At 41.7% G+C, this 21,778-nt stretch overlaps 1 protein-coding gene across 3 annotated transcripts in view; it reads left to right on the top strand.

Moving 5' to 3' along the window:
• Positions 1–17,380, top strand: part of LOC130358751 (retinol dehydrogenase 7-like) — a 44,284-nt gene extending 26,904 nt beyond the window's left edge. For all 3 annotated transcript variants that reach the window (XM_056562484.1, XM_056562485.1, XM_056562486.1), the window contains 5 exons: positions 2,183–2,511; positions 3,249–3,507; positions 8,211–8,374; positions 11,459–11,696; positions 17,131–17,380. In XM_056562484.1, the coding sequence (XP_056418459.1) occupies positions 2,199–2,511; positions 3,249–3,507; positions 8,211–8,374; positions 11,459–11,679 (957 nt within the window). In that variant the 5' untranslated portion in view covers positions 2,183–2,198 and the 3' untranslated portion in view covers positions 11,680–11,696; positions 17,131–17,380. The remainder of the gene's footprint in view (positions 1–2,182; positions 2,512–3,248; positions 3,508–8,210; positions 8,375–11,458; positions 11,697–17,130) is intronic.
• Positions 17,381–21,778: the final 4,398 nt, after the last annotated feature.

Genomic DNA, 21,778 nt, shown 5'->3' with positions numbered 1-21,778 from the left:
ATACCTTTGCAACATGCATATGGCCAGCTTTTATATAGATCTATAAGCCCTATACTGTACCTCTATATAACTCTGCATATGGCCAGCTTTCATAGAAGGCCATGAGCCCTATACTGGTAATAAATATAAAAGATGTAAATAAGCCCCTTCTCACAACCCCCCCCCCCCCCCCTCCACACAGTCCTGCCTGAATCGCTGTCTCCTGAATTCACTGCTCCCTGACAGTACCTGTAATAAGGAAAAGGCAGATATCAGCTCACCCAGTAGTCTCCAAGGTATATGGAAAATAGCACAATACACCTGCACCAGCAGGAGCTTCGGATAGTCTCTGAGGCCAAGTCCTCAGGTGAAGCAATCAGGAAGGAGAAAAGGAAGTTCCGGCTCCCAAGGCTGGATAAAAAAATCAAGTTTATTTCTTCATATTAAAATCCAGTGCATGAGCAAACAATAAAACCAATGAAAGGAGAACAACACCAAACGCACCGACGCGTTTCGACTTAACGCTAAGTCTTAGTCATGCCTATGACTAAGACTTAGCGTTAAGTCGAAACGCGTCGGTGCGTTTGTTCTCCTTTCATTGGTTTTATTGTTTGCTCATGCACTGGATTTTAATATGAAGAAATAAACTTGATTTTTTTATCCAGCCTTGGGAGCCGGAACTTCCTTTTCTCCTTCCTGTAATAAGGAGCCTGACGCTAAATATTATAGCGTCATGCAACAATGAGTGGTTCCTTCTCTTTTGTCCCCTCCCTCTGTTGGGCACTGCTCTTCACCTGCCCAATACCATCCCAACAGTGAAGCATAGTGGTGGCAGCATCATGTTGTGGGGGCTTTTTGCAGAGACTGGACTCAATGAGGGAGGTTTTTCTGAGCACTTTCAAAAAAAAAAAAAATGCGATCTGACTGGTTGCCATTGTCAACTGGCCAACTTGACCCTAAGCAAACACTTGGGTGTTTTAGAGAAATCCTGGCTAAGTAGGCATGGGGGGGGGGGGCAGTTTCTGCAGCTGCTACATGCCCCAAGTGTGGTGGCTTATAATTTGAGTAGCATTAAACAGGTGATTATTCAACATATATCTTTTTTTTAAATCTGGTTTAACACTTGCCTGAGTAGAATATATGGTCTTGCATTCAACATCTTAAAAATGTTATGTTGTTGGTTTCTTTTTATGCTTTAACACATTTTAAAATGAAACAACATTTACATGCCTTAATAGACATCACATCACAAGTATATTATAATTTTGTCTTTTCATCAAATTATATAAAAAAAATTATTAAGTATTATAAGATTGTATTGGTTGTGACTTAATAATAGTATGCACCACTTACAGCATATCATAACACAAGTGTGTGTGTGTGTGTGTGTGTGTGTTTTTATAGATTGTGCTAGATCCTCAGTGAAATCTTTTGACATTTTCATGTCTATGAATTCTTCCTATTGAAAAGATAACACAGGATGGATTTTAACCCACTCTCTAGAAGTGTCTAGCGTTTAACTATTTTTTGCCAATAAAATAAGCATGCAAACTCAGCAGTACTGCACTTGTATAAAGAGATCTACAGTCATCGTATGTTTATGGCCACAGTAAAAGCCCTGATAAAATTACAAATAAAACTGTTATATACCTGAAAATAAATGCCATGGATCACCCCATGTCAGAGTGCCTGTAAATACACACAATGTTTATTAAGGTATTTTATTAAGTCCGAATCAGAAATTTTTTCACTTGATTCTGAGTGTGATATTTTTATTTATTTATTTAGTCTCAAATATGTATGAATTTGTTTGTATTGGATTCAAGGTAGTCACAAATATTTTAAGCACGTGTTCAAGTATCACTGCACATTTTTACAAGAAGGATGTAATCATACAGGAGAATCGTTGGGCAGTTCTTTGTAGTGCTTGAGAGTTTACTTTATTTTTAACTAAAAAACAGGATTCAATCCTAAACGAAGAATAAAAAAATAAAAAAATAAACTTTTTCAATTTTATCAAATCCAGGATTTGTTTTTTAGAAAGCAGTAAACATCACACTAGAACTGTGAAGACCGCAGAGACTGTCATGGAATTCTGGGAGCTGTAGTTTTGCGAGAGTTGGAAAGCTAAAGGGAAAGTGGCAATGGATTATTTTTGGGGCTGTTACTTAAATTTCAACTTTTTTTTTTTTTTTTTTTATAGAATTACCATTTCCATCATGTGGCTGCTTGTGTTGGTGCTGTTGGTTATGCTGTTGGCATACAGATGGTACAGGCAGAGTCAGATATTAGAGAATCTTTCAGATAAATATGTCTTTATTACCGGATGTGACACTGGATTTGGCAACGTGTTGGCCAAGCAATTGGACAAACGTGGAATGAAGGTTCTGGCATCTTGCTTGACTGAGAAAGGAGCTGAGAACCTGAAGAAGGAGACATCTAGTAGGCTAAAAACTACGATATTAGATATTTCTGACAGCAAGAATGTGAGTGATGTCGCTGATTGGGTGTCTCGCATTGTTGGAGACAAAGGTGAGTCAAAAACCTTTTGCCAAGTATTGTCCACATTAACATTCATTCACAATCACTGCCCGTTGTAAACATGATGATGATGAACGATCCCTTGAACAATCAAATATACATATCATACATGTAAAATAAAAAAGCGCCAATCGTCCTTTTATATTATCAATCAATGTTCAATGTCAGAAAATCTGCCTGTGTAAGAGGACCATTAGATATAGCGCTGGGTATGTACTGCTCCTTGGAGAGTCCACATGTAATTTCTTATGTTACTATGAGTAAATGTTATCCGGTATAAGCTGCAAATATTCATAGACAATGTTTTTAAAACAAAAAATGTAGAAAACTGTAAGTAAACAGAGATCACATACATAAGAGACGTTCATATGCATCAAAGCCAATAGATTAACTTGATGTGCTTGTGGCAACTCTACATATTATTGTGCTTTTATGGAACCTGCAATATATTACTAAAACTAGACACTAGGGTCATAACCACATACTGTATGTGGCAGATAACATTATGATAAACTTCATATTATTCATACTATTGTTGACAGTTGTCACGGTTGACATCGTATTTGTGAAATTTTATAAGAATCAGATTTAATAAAACCTACTGAACCATAGATATCTTATTATATTAGAGCAAACATAATTTCTGTTTCTATTGCCTTAGCAATCCTTGTAGATTGTCCCATATTGATGCCCATTTATGCTTTTTATATTGAAATTGTATTTTGTAGGACTCTGGGGTCTGGTGAATAATGCTGCCATTCCAGGTCAAATGGCTCCTCTTGGATGGCAGAAAAAAAATGACTTTGTAAAGGTTCTGGAAGTGAATGTTCTGGGGTTTATTGATGTGACCCTGACATTACTGCCTCTGATCAGGAAAACCAGAGGAAGGATTGTAAATGTTTCCAGCATTGTTGGCAGAATGCCTCTTATTCCAGGTGGTTACAATCTCTCAAAATATTGTGTGGAAAACTTCTCAGATCTTTTAAGGTAAATATAAATTAAAAATGTAGAATGTAAAATTTTGATATCTTTGATTCTTTTTTCCCTGATTTTAGCAAAGCTTGGTGGCGAAACAGATAAAACTAAGGGGGGGGGGGGGGATTTACAATTAAATGTAGGAAGAGAGAATGTCACCTCTCACCAGTTGCCCAAACTGGCTGGAGGTGATGGAGGCCTTAGGTGCCTTCCCTATAAACCAGTACTGCCAGAAGGGCTGCTTGCCAGTCCAGACAACTGGCACTGGCAGTTTGGAACGCAGTTGAGGACCCCTAAGGCTACACTATTCTGTCTGTACTGGGAAGAATCACTGTGTTATTATAAACTTGTGAGTCAGAAAACAGAACACCGCACTGTCAATACAACAGAAAGAAGCAGGATTAAACAATGTAAGAAAAACATTAAAGTGACCCTTTTGTTAACAAAGACTTTTTATAGAATGTAGATAATACCATTATATGTATATTTGTAATATACATTGGTTAGAAAATATGCATATTTTTGTACCTGCAGCTATTGTCTGTGTGTCTCTGTGAGGAAACCAAATTCAGGAAGTGTGGGTGGACAAGCAGTGCTCTGTACACGGAGGACAAGCAGGGCTCTTTGCAGTGAGAACAAGCAGGGCTCTGTGTGCACTGAGGACAAGCAGGGCTCTGTGCAGTGAAGACAAGCAGGGCTCTCTGCAGTGAAGACAAGCAGGGCTCTGTGCACTGAGTACAAGCAGGGCTCTGTGCACTGAGGACAAGCAGGGCTCTGTACACTGAGGACAAGCAGGGCTCTGTACACTAAGGACAAGCAGGGACTCTGTACACTGAGGGGAAGCAGGGCTCTGCAGTGAGAATAAGCAGGGCTCTGTGTGCACTGAGAACAAGCAGGGCTCTGTGCAGTGAAGACAAGCGGGGCTCTGTGCGCTGAGGACAAGCAGGGATCTATACACTGAGGACAAGCAGGGCTCTGTACACTGAGGACAAGCAGGGCTCTGTGCAGTGAGAACAAGCAGGGCTCTGTGTGCACTAAGGACAAGCAGGGCTCAGTGCAGTGAAGACAAGCAGGGCTCTGTGCAGTGAAGACAAGCAGGACTCTATGCACAGAGGACAAGCATGTCCCTGTGCAGTGAGGACAAACAGGGCTCTGTGCAGTGAGAACAAGCAGGGCTCTGTGTGCACTGAGGACAAGAAGGGCTCTGTGCACTGAGGACAAGCAGGGCTCTGTGCACTGAGGACAAGCAGGGCTCTGCAGTGAGAATAAGCAGGGCTCTGTGTGCACTGAGAACAAGCAGGGCTCTGTGCAGTGAAGACAAGCGGGGCTCTGTGCGCTGAGGACAAGCAGGGATCTATACACTGAGGACAAGCAGGGCTCTGTACACTGAGGACAAGCAGGGCTCTGTGCAGTGAGAACAAGCAGGGCTCTGTGTGCACTAAGGACAAGCAGGGCTCAGAGCAGTGAAGACAAGCAGGGCTCTGTGCAGTGAAGACAAGCAGGACTCTGTGCACAGAGGACAAGCATGTCCCTGTGCAGTGAGGACAAACAGGGCTCTGTGCAGTGAGAACAAGCAGGGCTCTGTGTGCACTGAGGACAAGAAGGGCTCTGTGCAGTGAGGACAAGCAGGGCTCTGTGCAGTGAAGACAAGCAGGGCTCTGTGCACTGAGGACAAGCAGGGCTCTGTACACTGAGGACAAGCAGGGCTCTGTACACTGAGGACAAGCAGGGCTCTGTACACTGAGGACAAGCAGGGCTCTGTGCAGTGAGGACAAGCAGGGCTCTGTACACTGAGGACAAGCAGGGCTTTGTGCACTGAGGACAAGCAGGGCTCCCTGCACTGAGGCTCTGTGACATGCTCCAGCTCACTCATTAAGATGATTGACAAGCCAGGAGCCTGCACAGAGCCCTTCTTGTCCTGCCCTTTCTTCCTATATTTGGTCCCCTTATAGAGACACACAGGCAATAGCTGCAGGGACAGGATTTTTCCCAAAAAATACATGTTTGTTTTAATCAATATATATTATAAATATGGATATAATAGTATTATCTAGATTATATAAAAAGTTTTTTTGATGACAGGTACACTTTTAATGATTTCATGGCCAAAACATTAAAGGGGTACTCCGCCCCCTCCCATATACTTGTATTGATGGGGGGCGGGCCGTGACATCACGAGGGGCGGAGCCGTGACGTAACGATGCTCCGGCCCCTGTATTGCCCGTCATTACGTGCAGAGCTATCTTGCTCTGCGCAGTAATGATAGCGGGGTGCTGCAGCGGCGATCCCCGGGGTCCCCAGCAGCGGGACCCCGGCAATCTGACATCTTATCCGCTATCCTTTGGATAGGGGATAAGATGTCTAGGGGCGGAGTACCCCTTTAAGCTAGCTTGATATCAGGTCAACATAGCTATCATTTTGTGTTTTATAATCTAAACAGGTCCAAAATTATGTGCATTTCGTATTCTATCTTTTTAGAGGTGACTTCTGTATTTACAGTACAGAGCTCTGAATGCCAATGCCTTGTTTTCAGTCATAATTTGGCTCACTTTTACATTAACCCCATTTTTGGCCTTGAGGACAGAGCTAATGTACATTTTTGCCTTTCGTTTTTTTTCTCCTGGCCTAAATCCTAAAATGCATAATTATTTTATTTGTCTATTCACAGAGCCATGTGAGGTATTGTATTTTGTAAAACCAATTGTACTTCATTGTGACACCTTTTATTTTACCATTAAATGATTACAGGGCAATGAATAATTTTTATTTGTGGGGTGGGGAAATGAAAAGAAACACACAATTTTGCAATTTTGTGTAGTTTTGTTTTTATATGGTGTACTTCACAATAAAACTGACATGTGGGTCAATACAATTAAAACGATACCCAATTGTGGAATATTTTTGGCATTTTTTTTATGCAATGGCAAGGCGCTGATCAGTAATATCGGTGATCTACTTGCACAGCCTGCCTTATGACAGACAATACAAGATCCCCAGAGACTGGCACAGAGGAGGGTAAGAGACCTTTTAAGCTGCCATCTTTACTCATCAGACCCCCGCAATCCTGCTGTGGGTATTCCGATGAGTGTCCCCATTGCCCTTCAACAGTATTTCCCTGTTATAAATGTCACGATCAGCATTGATCATGGCATCTAGAAGGTTAATCACAGATATTGTCAGGATTGCTGATGGCAGCCAGTTCCCACCGTCTATAAATGAGCACAGATCCTGTGCTCACTTCATAGATTGTAAACACACCAGGGCATAAATGTACCTCCTGGTGCATAAAACCCTAGAAGACCAGAGCATACATTTATGCCCTGTGCCCTCTATAGGTTGAGGTCCTCATGTACTATTGGAGTTCGGTGTAAATTTAGGTGAAAAAAGTATAGAGAAAAGAATTTCAGTTTATTTATTAATGCTTTAATTTCCCTACTGTTTAAAGGGGTTCTCCCTTGTTTATACTGTTTGTTTGTTATTATGTTTGTGTGTTATGTGTGTATAAGTATGTGTTTTTTTATGTGTGTTGTGATTATGTATATATGTATTTTCTTATCTTTTGTGAAGATCCGGAAGCTGGCCCCTTTTTCTTCCACTGGCTTGCCGTGCAACCTCGGCCTCCACCATAAGTGGGATGTCAGGGGGTGTGTTCTTGCTTCTGTCCTTCCTATCTTCTGACGTCCGAGGCGAATCTTTTCTTCCCGTTTCTCCGTGGCTCAGCGAAGAATCTGCGGCCTCTTCCGGCGCATGCGCAGGTAGTTTTTTTTTTTTTTTTACCAATAAAGTTTTTTTTGTCTAATTGACAAACTGTCTGCGCATGCACGAGTACGCAAGTGGTACGCTAACAGCGTAGCGTACGTTAGGTCTACCAAACTACCTGCGCATGCGCCGGAAGAGGCCGCAGATTCGTCGCTGAACCACGGAAGAAACAGGAAGAAAAGATTTGCCTCAGACATCAGAAGATAGGAAGGACAGAAGCAAGAACACGAACCACGACATCCCACTTACCGAACACAATATGGCGGAGGCCGAGGTACACAGCAAGCCAGTGGAAGAAAAAGGGGCCAGCTTCCGGATCTTCTGAAAAGGTAAGAAAATACATATATACATAATCACAACACACATAAAAAAAACACACACTTAACACACAAACATAACAAAAAACTGTATAAACAAGGGAGAACCCCTTTAACCCTGTTGTCTATTTAACAGCTTTTCAAAAAGCAGGTATGGTTTTCAATTTTTGAAATAGTTTATGAAATAGTTTACCCTGTTTTTGGCATTTTCTTCAGGCAGTGATTTTTCCCTTTTAACAAAAAGTTTACATAAAGGAAAGACCACCAAAATTTTAAACATTCATCCAAATAAGGGCAAATTTTCACTATGAAAAGGTCAATAGAGAGACATGAGGCCATACATGGTATATAGAGTTCTGTTTGAATCCATTGAATCAGATCAAGCAAGTCATTGCTCTCCTGTGATGTAAGGTTAAAAAACAACAAGTCCTATGGCCATCAGTAGTACAAACTGCTTGAAAATGGCTAAAATGGAAAAAGTGTACATTACCAATCTCTATAAATTTGTAGTTATGTTTCGTGATTATCATGGAGTAAGCAGACAGGATCTATCATCTAGCTTTTATGCTTATCTTCTGCAGCTTTATCATCAGCAACCGAAATATTTTGTCATTGATGTATATATCTTCATGTTTTCAGGCAGGAACTTAATGATTTTGGAGTTAAAGTTTCGATAGTTGAGCCAGGGGCTTTTAATACAGCCCTTACTATCTTGCCTTACATTAAGAAGAGTATGGAGGAGAAATGGCAGATGTTGCCGGCTGAGACTAAGAAGATCTATGGAGAACAATACTTAAGAAAACGTAAGATTTCATATTCATTAGAGCATTTTTGTGTAAATAGAAATTAATGGATCTTTCTGTATGCTGACTAAGTATTGCTATTTTATAACATTGATGCTTTTATTTAGTATTTGTCTTGAGAAACCCAGGTGCCAGGGCACCACGCCAAATTTTTCAATAGTACCTAGGTTTTTGTCTTCAATGATTGTCCAACTGTTTTGCTCCCCTCTGTCTACATTCTTGCACCGATCCCCTGTTCTTCCTGTGGTCAGTGTTCTGGTGTTACAGGAGCAGCAGACGTCAGGTGACCACCGCAGCCAATCAGCCGCCTCATGGGTGATGCTCCATACTCAGGAGCACAGAGCATCACAGAGAGGCTTCTTACTGTCTGTGACAGTCACGTGACACCGGAGCACCGACCAAAGACATACAATGCTGAATACCAGAGGCAGAAAGGGGAATCAGTGTGGGTACAGAGGTGGAGGTAAGTAAAACAGTTTTTTTTTTTCTTTAATGATAAAAACAGGGGGGAGTTGAGGGGACATTAATAACTGACACACAGGGAAGAAGATGAGGGGACAGTAATAACTGACTCACAGGGGGGAGATGAGGAGATTGTAATAGCTGGCACACAGAGGGATGATGAGAGGACACAAATGACTGTAACACATAGGGAGAAATGAGGGGACAGTAAGGACTGTGACACACAGGGGTGCATGAGGGTATAGTAATGACTGACACACAGGGAAAGATGAGGGGACAGAAATGACTGTGACACAGAGGGAGATAAGGGGGCATTAATAACTGAAACACAGGGAGTAGATGAGGGGACACTAATAATTGACACAAGGGGGAGATGAGGGAACAACAATAACAGTGACAGGGGGGAGATGAGGGGACACTAATAATTGACACAAGGGGGAGATGAGGGAACAACAATAACAGTGACAGGGGGGAGATGAGGGGACGCTAATGACTGATCATATGACGTTACTTAATGTCCTGTTGCGTAGTGAGGACACCTTGTGTGACATGCAGCATCCTGGCTCCTAACTTTTCTTGCTGGCTCCTTGATTCATAAGAAATGTGTCAAGCCCAGGTGTACATTGTCCTCACATTCAATAATAGATATTAAAAATATATCCAGCACATTGTATGCAACTGGTAAGAAGCGAGCTCAAGCAACAAGGTGATATATTTTAACATTGCATGTAGTACATATAGGTATCAGTAAATAGTGTAAATTAATGCGGCATGAATGTTGTACGTGCCCCAATATGATTCTAATAAAGAATGCAGGTGCAGAGAAAAAATACATGGGAACAACAGTGCAATATATCATACCTTAAAAAAATTGAAAATACGCTGGTAAGTACAAATCCAGCAAAAGCAAAAAGAAAAGAGCACTCACCAGGTATCTTTATGAATCATGAAACTTCTTTTTTCCAACATAGGGTACAGCAAGCAGGGGAGCGGACGGGTGAACCCGTCCGCTCCCCTGCTTGCTGTACTCTATGCTGCAATAAAGAAGTTTCATGGTTCATAAAGATACCTGGTGAGTGCTCTGTTTATTGCCTGTAAGAGTTTTGGACGTGAGCACAAAGTAGTGTATCATCTTATGGGACTGCACTAGGAGTATTTTTTATAGAAGAAGCGAGTACCTGTATACCAAAGATTATTGAATCTAGTGATGCCAAGATTTCTTCTATACACTACATCAGGATTCTTTGATACAATTGGTATAATTTGTTGCAGGTATGAGCTCTTGCACTTTTGTTGTTCTCAGATATTTTTTTCACTTTATTCTTTAAAAGAATCATATAGGGACACATGCAATATTTATGCTGCATTTGTTTTTCTTTGGGTCATGCTTTGCATAGTGTTGCAGGTAAGAGTAATTTATCTTCTATTTTACTTTTCCAAGGAGATACATATACCTTATTATATTAGCAGTCTTTACACTGTGGTATTGGTCATTGTCAAAACCTGTCCAGAGGAAATGTTGCTGAGTTGCCCATAGCAACCAATCAGATCGCTTCTTTCATTTTTGAAAAGTTTAGTTCCATTTTTTGTACTGATTTTAGTTTAGTTCCTTCTTTTTTTTTCTTTTTTTTTATAAACTTTATTTATAATTTTTGCCATACAAAACAAAAAGAAGTTGAAAATTCTACACCATAACTTTAATTTACAAAATCCACTATATATCTTACCAATATATTACAATTCATTGATTAGTATATCTTTCATTTATTTATTTATTTTAATAAGCCCTTAATTTTTTTTTTTTTTTTTTTTTTTTTTTAATAAGCCCTTCTTCTTTCATAAATCCAGTTTTTACCCGGGGCATGCATTCTCTCCAAAACCTCCATTCACACTCCTTACCCTAGTCATCTGACAACTTACAATATTTAATTCATTAGCTCCCCATCTTTATTTATCAGCTAAATGAAAGAGAACTAACATAGACTTTGAGAGTCCTTTTGATATGCTATTTACCCCAACTGCACTAACAGCACAGCCATCTGTAGTTTTGAGTAAAACTTGATACTGTATGTGTTGCCCTTTTTTTTGGGTTAAACTGTATCAAACATGGTGTCATTTCAGCCTTAAAGGGGTTATCCAGGAAAAAACTTTTTTTTTATATATCACCTGGCTCCAGAAAGTTAAACAGATTTGTAAATGACTTTGATTAAAAAATCTTAATCCTTTCAGTACTTATGAGCTTCTGAAGTTAAGGTTGTTCTTTTCTGTCTAAGTCCTCTCTGATGACACCTGTCTCGGGAAGCACCCAGTTTAGAAGCAAATCCCCATAGCAAACCTCTTCTAAACTGGGCGTTTCCTGAGACATGTGTAAACAGAGAGGACTTAGACAGCAATGAACAACCTTAACTTCAGAAGCTCATAAGTACTGAAATGATTAAGATTTTTTAATAGAAGTAATTTACAAATCTGTTTAACTTTCTGGAGCCAGTTGATATATTAAAAAAAAAAAGTTTTTTTTCCCTGGAATACCCCTTTAAGAATGCATAGAAGCTGTAAGATTTAAATGGTATAAATAGGTTACTGCACACTTAATAAATATTATTTTATATTGCACGTATACAGACCAACAAAACATGGAACAGCTGGTTACAACAAGTTCTCCTAAAAGTTACTTGGTGACAAATTGTATAGAGCATGCACTGACTGCATGTCACCCCTGGACAAGATACTCGGCTGGACTGGATGCTAAACTATTCTACATCCCTCTTTCCTATTTCCCAACATTTATTATTGATTATATGGCATCAAGAAATGCACCTAAACCTGCGCAAGGAGTTCATTGATATACAGGAGCACATAGGTGGGTGAGACTGAATGCATTCTAATTGATTGTATTCCATGTGTGTAAACCCAGGGTTGACAACCTCCATTTTTGTTTTACTGTGCCACATAAAATGACAATAATAACAATCCTAATAACTTGCACAAGCTCCTCTAGCTCCAAAGAAAGTCAGATGCATCCTTTTTTTATCATGGAGAATTTATAGGTGGTTAAAACCTTTACTGAAATCCTGTGACTGAAATGGCATGTTTGTAAATATGTTCCTTAAAACGCCAAGTTTATGTGCCTCCTTATGAGAAAAGCCTTTAAAAGAGAACTCCAGTACTTAACAACTTATTCCCTATCCACGTGATAGGGGATATGTGTCTAATCGGGGGGGGGGGTCCAACCACTGGGACCCCGCGATCTCCTGCCTGGCGCCCTGGCTTCCCCCGTGCAAAGAGCTGCCACTGATTCATGCACAGTGGGGGTTAATTTGGGCGCCTCAAACAGGGCAGTCATCACTAGGCCCCTCACCTTACCAACTGAAGCTTGATAGTGTAGGCTCTTCTTACATTTGCGGTTGACTATTCAAATACAGTGGTCCCTCAACATACGATGGTAATCCGTTCCAAATGGACCGTTTGTTGAAACCATCGTATGTTGAGGGATCCGTGCAATGTAAAGTATAGGACAGTGTTCTACAATCTGCGGACCTCCAGATGTTGCAAAACTACAACACCCAGCATGCCTGGACAGCCAACGGCTGTCCGGGCATGCTGAGAGTTGTAGTTTTTCAACATCTGGAGGTCCGCAGGTTGAAGACCATTGGTATTGGAGGTTATACTCACTTGTCCCTGCCGCTCCGGACCGTCACCGCTGCCCTAGATGTCGCTCTCCATTGCTGTCGCCGCGTCCCCGGGGTGTCCCCGACGCTCCGGCAAGGCCTCTGCTTCCCCGGCATCCTCTCTCGCCGTCGCCGCCATCACGTCGCTACACACGCCGCTCCTATTGAATGACGGGACGACGATGGAGAGCGCCGACGATGCAGGGGATCCCGAAGAGGACGCGCCGGAGCTCCAAGGACAGGTAAGTGATCGTCAGCGGACCACACGGGGCACCGTAAACTGCTATCCGGTGGCGGCTGAAGCAGTCAGCGCTGCCAGATAGCCGTTTATGCGATGGCCCCAACATACAAAAGCATCATATGTTGATGCTGCCTTCAACATGCGATGGCCTCTGAGAGGCCATCGTATGTTGAAATGATCGTATGTCGGGGCCATCGTAGGTTGGGGGGTCACTGTACCCTTCTTTCATGCAGAGTATAACCACACTACAGGCTGAACAAAAAATACTCATAACAGTCAAAGGCAGTAAAAAACTTTTTTTTCCCCCATCTTCGCCAGACCACCAGCTATGAATTGCCTATGCAGAGTTTGCCACACAAAAATCTTTGGCTCTATGCTATACAGCTTATCCCCTCACTCTGCATAAATGCCTTATCCTGCTGCACCCCTTAAATAGTGTCATCCTATTGTTACCCCAAGTAATTTTTCTGCTGTGTTGCCCAGTGCCTTCCAATACTGCACTGCAGTAAACAGTGCCTGCCAGTAAACAGAGCAAAGACCGCTTCCCCAATGTGCCCCACAGTAAATAGCACCATACACATAATTAGCAGTGCCATATACATTGTGCCCAATTTTAAAGAGACCGTTAATAAATAGTGCCATTCAGAAAGTGCCCCATGTGATTGTGAGTTATAGCCAGGGAGGAGTTTGGCAGCATGCTTCACTCCTCGGGTGGCCGCCTGATCCAACTAATACGATCAATAGACTTCAATGCAGTTCAAGCGTTGGGTTTGGTGGCCAGCTGGGCAGTAAAGCATGCTACACCTGGAATCTAATCTTTCCCCATGTGTGAATGACATCTCAAAAGTTTATACAAATGATAATGTCATAGAGATCCCTACAAATAACTCGTCAAACAGCAAAATGTTACTAAATAAAAAAAGGCACCAAAAACTCTTGTAGAAACCAGGTTTCACACAACATTTTGGAAAACCCCAGTTTTCCATGCATTTTTTAAGCCAAAGCCAGAAGTACATTATTAACCTCTTCAGGACATAGGGCGTATGGATACGCCCTGCATACCGAGTCCTTAAGGACCGAGGGCGTATCCATACGCCCGTGGGAATTCTGGTCCCCACCGCTAGCCGGTTGGGGACCGGAGCCGGATGCCTGCTGAAATCGTTCAGCAGGCATCCCGGCATATCGCCCAGGGGGGTCATTATGCCCCCCCATGTCGGCGATCGCCACAGATCGCTGGACAATTCAGTCCAGCGATCTGCGGCGATTCCGGGTCAATCAGGTCTCCAGTGACCCGGTGACCCGGAATTACTGGCTGTTCGGGGCCGTCTCTGACGGCCCCGAACAGCCAGAGCCTGCAGGGGTGAGGTGGTACTGGAGCCACCTCACGAGCGCCCTGATTCATCGGCCGGATTACCGGCCGACCAATCAGGGCGCCTGCTGCGGGTGTCACTCCCGCTCCGCCCCTCTTCCGGAGGACGTGAGCGGGTGCGGGACGTGCACCCCGGGTGCTGGGGACCCCGATTCCCGGCATCAATGTTGGGATCGGGGCCCCAGGAGCAGCGGCGGCAACGACGAGGGACTGACCTCATGCGGCTGGATCGTTGGAGGTGAGTGACAGCCTCCTGCTGTTGCTTAGCAACAGCTCCCAGCATGCAAAAAGGGCATGCTGGGAGCTGTATTTATGCAACAGCAGGAGGCAGACCACCACAACTCCCAGCATTCCCTTATGGGCATGCTGGGACTTATGGCTTTGCAACAGCTGGAGGCACATTTTTTCTATGGAAAAGTGTACCTTCAGCTGTTGTATAACTACAACTCCCAGCTTGCACAAACAGCTAAAGTGCATGCTGGGAGTTGTAGTGGTGCATCTGCCGGTTGCATAACTACAACTTCCAGCATGCCCGTTGGCTGTTGGTCCAGGCATGCTGGGAGTTTTGCAACAGCTGGAGGCACCCTGTTTGGGAATCACTGGCGTAGAATTCCCCTAAGTCCACCCCTATGCAATCCCTAATTTAGGCCTCAAATGCGCATGGCGCTCTCACTTTGGAGCCCTGTCGTATTTTAAGGCAACAGTTTAGGGTCACATATGGGGTATCGCCGTACTCGGGAGAAATTGCCTAACAAATTTTGGGGGGTATTTTCTGCTTTTACCCTTTTTTAAAATGTAACATTTTTGGGAAAACAAGCATTTTACGTAAAAAAAATTTTTTTTTTTACATATGCAAAAGTCGTGAAACACCTGTGGGGTATAAAGGTTCACTTAACCCCTTGTTATGTTTCCCGAGGGGTCTAGTTTCCAAAATGGTATGCCATGTGGTTTTTTTTTTGCTGTCCTGGCACCATAGGGGCTTCCTAAATGCGGCATGCCCCAAGAGCAAAATTTTCTTTCGAAAAGCCAAATGTGACTCCTTCTCTTCCGAGACCTGTAGTGCGCCAACAGAGCACTTTTCACCCCCATATGGGGTGTTTTCTGAATCGGGAGAAATTGGGCTTCAAATTTTAAGGGGTATTTTCTGCTATTACCCTTTTTAAAAAAAAATTGGGGGGAAAACAAGCATTTTAGGTAAAAATTATTATTTTTTTTTTACATTTGCAAAAGTCGTGAAACACCTGTGGGGTATTAAGGCTCACTTTATTCCTTGTTACGTTCCCCAAGGGGTCTCGTTTCCAAAATGGTATGCCATGTGGGTTTTTTTTTTTTGCTGTTCTGGCACCATAAGGGCCTCCTAAATGCAACATGCCCCCCAAAAACCATTTCAGAAAAATGTACTCTCCAAAATCCCCTTGTCGCTCCTTCCCTTCTGAGCCCTCTACTGCGCCCGTCGAACACTTTACATAGACATATGAGGTATGTCCTTACTCGAGAGAAATTGGGCTACAAATACAAGTAAAAATTTTGTCCTTTTACCCCTTGTAAAAATTAAAAAATTGGGTCTACAAGAACATGTGAGTATAAAAAAGGAAGATTGTGAATTTTCTCCTTCACTTTGCTGCTATTCGTGTGAAACACCTAAAGGGTTAAAACGCTGACTGAATGTCATTTTGAATACTATGGGGGGTGTAGTTTTTATAATGGGGTCATTTATGGGGTATTTCTAATATGAAGACCCTTCAAATCCACTTCAAACCTGAACTGGTCCCTGAAAAATACAGAGTTTGAAAATTTTGTGAAAAATCGGAAAATTGCTGCTGATCGTTGAAGCCCTCTGGTGTCTTCCAAAAGTGAAAACACGTCAATTTTATGATGCAAACATAAAGTAGACATATTGTATATGTGAACCAAAAAAAATTGTATTCGTAATATCCATTTTCCTTACAAGCAGAAAGCTTCAAAGTTAGAAAGATGCTAAATTTTCACATTTTTCATCAAATTTACGGATTTTTCACCAAGAAAGGATGCAAGTATCGACAAAAATTTACCACTATGTTAAAGTAGAATATGTCACGAAAAAACAATCTCAGAATCAGAATGATAACTAAAAGCATTCCAGAGTTATTAATGTTTAAAGTGACAGTGGTCAGATGTGCAAAAAACGCTCCGGTCCTTAAGGCCAAAATGGGCTCCGTCCTGAAGGGGTTAAAGAAAAGAAAAGAATAAATCCTTCCTTTATATTCCTTCCTTTTTTTTAATTCCACTCCCAGCTTTGGAAAAAAATGGAGAAAAAAAAAGTAAGGAGCCAAAAAGAACAATAAAACACTTGTAACTCAGAAAGAAATCAATGGCGCAGAATTATCAATCTGCCTGAAACCCAAACTGACTGGCTTTACCTAAACCAACCACAGCTTGGCTTCATGCCCCTTCCCCAGAATGACATGCCCCTCCCCCCTCATCAATTGTGGCTCAAAGAGTGCCGAAAACACACATAATTGTGTTTTAAATAACATTGTGCCACACTGTGCCCAGATGCAACAAATTTTGAAGCGATTTGCACCACATTCAAGGAAAATACCATCTGATAAACCTTGATAAAGGTCACTGAGCTTGTAGTAGGGGGCTGTGGCATGGTTGCAGACCAATGTGCAGCATCTGTCCTCCTCAGACCCCCATGAAAATCTTATTGCACAAAAACGAGTTTTCCACATTGGTCGATGTGCCCCTCAAAAGAACTCTGTTTAGAAAGTTCTCATGACAAGTATAACAGTTTGCTTCATGTATTGTTGTAACCAAAAAAATATGATAATTGTTACATATGTGGTGAACTGATCCATTCCAATCAATGACAGGACTGAAAAACTGAAATTGTTCACAAATTTTTACAATGGGAAATATATTTGTGCTGGAATAGTTTTTTTTATATCCCATGGTCATTTTTACATCTAGCTCATTCTCTAATGGTGCTGCCAGTTGTACTTCTATTAATGTATTATGTTTTTATCTTTGACAGATGTTTTGCTGCCAAAAATATTCCTTTAATTGCAATTTTGCTAACTTTGATGGCTATGAATGAGAAGATAAGATAAAGGCTTTTCATATGGACAGCGCTCAAATATTTTTTACTTTACTGTCGATAAAATTGACTAATATTTAGCTTTTTCTGCAAGTTTATCACAATAAGATGGGAATGTAAGGTACTTTTGCCACTACAGCTATAAATAAATGGACAGTAAACAAGTAAATGTTTATTTTCTCTTGTTCTATTTTTCTCAGTGTGTAAATTGTTACATTTACAGTGTAATTTCTTCAAGAAGACCACCCCCTTTTGTGGTAGAATTTCAGTTCCTCATTTACTATGCCTTCTTTCAGAAGACCACCGCCCTAGAAGCCCCTTTTTTGTGTAATGTATGTGGTTGTCTTCCACACTAACCTGTGTCACCGCCACCGTCATGAATATCCACCCCTGTGTCTATCTCACACATGACAGCAGCGTTGACATCAGCTGGAGCGGGCAGGAAAAAGCGTTGCCCAAACTGCAGCACCTCGCCTCCAGTGCACAGAAAAATTAATTAAAAAATTAGCAATGGGACTAATACTTCAGGAAGCACTACACTGAATTTTTTCCCCCAGTAAGCAGTGTTAAAAACATGGTCACCTACATTATCAACCTGAATATTCAGGTTAGTGTAGGTGACCCTGGTGTCATATCATTATGCCGTAACCTCTTTGGCACTATGCTAATACTTCTCATTATAAAAAAGAATCTTCCCAGATTACACAGATGACTAGTGTGAATTGACACTTGGTGGCAACAATCGGAAAGTCCATAAAAAATGAATGCACCAGTGACCACGCATGCACAGCCCACTCCATTCCTTTTGGGGCTGTGTTTCTGCTTAATTCTGGTGAACAGTTGGGGTCTTAGTGGTTGGACCCCCATCTGTCTGTAAATGATCATTTTGCCAGATGGGAAGACCCCTTCCTGTTTGCTCAGAACCACCTGGATGTTCCATAATGCATCTGGGAAAATTATCTATGGACAGATGAAACAAAAGTGGAACTAAAAAAATGCACAATGCAACGTTTTTAGGTAAAAGAACCCTGCACGCCAACACCATTTTCTAGTGCTGTCTTTTTGTGTTGCTTTTTAACTCCAGAAAAAATGACAGAAAACCTGCTACTGATTTACCCTGCATTTTTGCGTTTTTGGCATTTTTTCCTTTGTGTAAAATTGCATTTTTTGCCCCTTTGGCAGTTTCCCTGCGAGCGTTTTTTAAGAATTTTGTTAGGTTTGTTGGAAAAAATTTTGGGGAATGAAATTTATATTATTTTTATAAATTTATACATTTTCAATCAAGGACCAATTTATGTGAGCGAGCAGGAATATAAAAATGTAGCCGTCAATATCACAAATATATAAAGGGGCCATCTAATTATAAAAATTTATTTATGTTTTTTAAATTACTTTGTGAAACTTTTTATTAATAATGTATTTTAATAATGTGTTTTATAAAGTGTGTGTGATTTTAACTACTGTTTAACTTTATTCTGTATATTTCTGACATTATTTAGGTACTACTACTACTACTACTACTACTACTACTCCTCCCAGCATGGATCAGACTGTTCACATAAATTGGTCCCTGATTAAAAATTAATAAAAATTTGGTTCTAAAAAAATATGAATTTCGTTCACTACAATTTTTCCATCCCTACTGTATCTTTTTTTTTTATTTAATTTTTTTTTATGGTAACCTACAAATTAAATTTTTTAAAAAGCTAACCCCATCCTTTTTTGGATTGATAAAAAAAAAAAAAAAAAAAAGCTGTGGGATTTTTTCCTAGACTTTCATAGACTTTCCCTAAAAAATGTCAAAATCTCAACATGAGGTCATTTTTCTAAAACTGCCAGGGAGCCCAAAATTGCAAAAAAACACACCAAAAGGATTTAAAAAAAACGCAAAACTGAAGAACAAAAAGTGGATATAGGATTTTGCAGTTCCCGATTGACTTGCAGCTAACATCTGGCTGCAGCATCTTTTTTTAACAGAAAAAACACTGGGTGTTTTTATTGGCAATAAAAGTAGAAACCTAGCCTAACGGTGAAGGATTGTGGAGGGAACATCATAGTTAAAGCTTAGTTTGCTGTCTCATGGCCTGGATGCCTTAAAATCATGGAGGGAACACTGAGGAGATTTATCAAACTTTGTGCAGAGGAAGAGTTGTGCAGTTGCCCATAGCAACCAATTAGGTTGCTTCTTTCATATTTACTACCCCATTCTTCTTTTGCACATTTCATTCAAATACATATCAAAACATGTTAGAGAAGAACTGTAAGGGCTGTTCATGGACTGTATCCCCCTGTTATCGGCAAATAGAGCAGGATTACATGATTTTGTGACAATGTTTGGCATTGTTACATAATTGTTACTAAAATGTTAACTTATTAACCTACGTGCCTGCAGAGATCATATTCTGCTCGTTTTGCTGTAGTTTACTGCTGTCTGCTCTCATACTTATTGCTTGTGCTGCAGAGCAGGCAGCAGGGCTATAGCAATTTGAGTCAGATTGGGTCATCATGCTAAGGGCATAATTTAACCTCTAACAAACCAGGATGTAAATTTTTGCTCTTTAATTTTTTTCTCCTCTCCTTCTAAGAACCAAAGGTGACAGCGCATGTCCAAACAGCGCCTGCTGCACACGGAATATGCACCCAGAATTTCTCCTGGCAGACATTCCATATTGTGATTGTGCCCTTTTTCCATCCACAGAGCCATGTGAGGGCTTTTTGTTTTTTGTGACCAATTGTACGTTGTAATGGCATTCTTAATTTTAAAGGAGAAATGAGCGCACTGTCATGTTAGGAGCTCGGGACGACTTGTGACAGTGCACTCAGCCTATCACTGGTCGAGGCAGGACATCGATACGCTGTCCGCAGTGTGATGTTCCGAGCCTAAGAAGCAGGGAGCCGAGCAGTGCCGGAGGAACAGAACACCGATACTAGTGCAACGGGGGAATGTAGGAAGGTGAGTTAAAGTTGTTATTTTTTTTAGTTTTTGCAGCCCGGGCACAGGGAAAGTTAAAAGTTTATCGCTGCATTTCTCCTTTAACCCTTCAGGCTGCCGGAAGCTGACAAATAACTCACAGGTTACCCAAAGGCAACCTCTATCAATAGCAGAGTCCCAGCAGCAATGGAGGCCTAGCAAAAGCTTCAGACTGCTGTGGCAACAAATTGGCTTGAGCCAAGGCATCACAAACAGCCAAGTGTCTCCGTGTGTGGTGCAAGCTCCATACTTGAGCACTCTCCATACACCCTTAAAGGGGTACTCCTCCCCTAGACATCTTATCCCCTATTCAAAGGATAGGGGATAAGATGTCAGATCGCCGGGGTCCTGCTGCTGTGGACCCCCGGGATCTCCGCTGCAGCACCCCTCTGTCATTATTGCACAGAGCTAACTCGCTCCGTGCATAATGACGGGCTATACAGGGGCCAAAGCATCGTTATGTCATGGCTCCACCCTGTCGTGATGTAACGCCTCGCCCCCTCAATACAAGTCTATGGGAGGGGCGTGGTGGCCACCACGCCCACTCCCATAGATGTGCATTAAGGGGGCAGGCCGTGACGTCACGATGCTCCGGCCCCTGTATCGCTGGTCATTACTCACGGAGCAAGTCTGCTCTGTGCAGTAATGATAGCGGGGTGCCGCAGTGGAGATCCCGAGGGTCCCCAGCAGTGGGACCCCGGCAATCTGACATCTTATCAGCTATACTTTGGATAGGGGAGGGGATGAGATGTCTATGGGCGCAGTACCCCTTTAACAGCCCCATGTAATAAATGAATGAAAAACATTTTAAGGGTACATTAACACAAGGAGATTTGTTTGCAAATGCACTGTGTTTCCTGCTGTGAGTTTGAAACAGGACATGCTGTTGTCACGATCACACCCTATTGGTCCAGCTAAGACCCTAGAGAGAGTGTGATGGTGCAAGGGTTAAGGCCCCCAGACCTCTGGGTATCCACTACTAGTCCCAGCAAGTCACCAAATTAACCCTTAGATAAACGTGTTTCCACCAGAGCTGCCTTCAGAAAGGTGAGCTCATATATTTAGAGATCAAAGATCAGAGCTGATTAATAAAACATTTAATCTGACAAAAGGTATCACAGTGCTATATATATAAAAATAAACAAATGATATACAGGTACAAAAATATATAAAAGAGTTTAGCAAGGCAAGTTCAGAAAACAAAAGATGAAGTTCTCACAGCATGATGGTATAGCCGTCCTTGGGAGTGAGAGTCCAGCTCTTGTCAGCTTTTGGCACAGCCTTGAACAACAGTTGAGTCCAGCATTTTAAGTCTTATCTCCATCCCCCTCCCCTCCCCTCCCCTCCCCTCCGATCCCACCAGGTGGGGCATCTCTCTTCCTGACCCCTTATCTGTTTGATTATATGATGGGACCAGAGTGCATGACTTCAAACAGATGCCAAACAGCCAGACCCCCAATAAAATGCAATACACAAACCCACAGTCTGAATGACCCTCACCCCCAGGTCTTAGTTTATACACAGATACAATTATAAAACACATGTATGTTTGCATAATCAGGCCTTGGGCCTGACAGCTGTCATCAGCAAGTTTTGGACAGTGGATTTTCTGCT

Source organism: Hyla sarda, chromosome 2 (genome assembly GCF_029499605.1).
Source record: "Hyla sarda isolate aHylSar1 chromosome 2, aHylSar1.hap1, whole genome shotgun sequence".
Taxonomy (NCBI): Eukaryota; Metazoa; Chordata; class Amphibia; order Anura; family Hylidae; genus Hyla; species Hyla sarda.
This window is presented reverse-complemented; position numbering and strand designations above follow the sequence as displayed.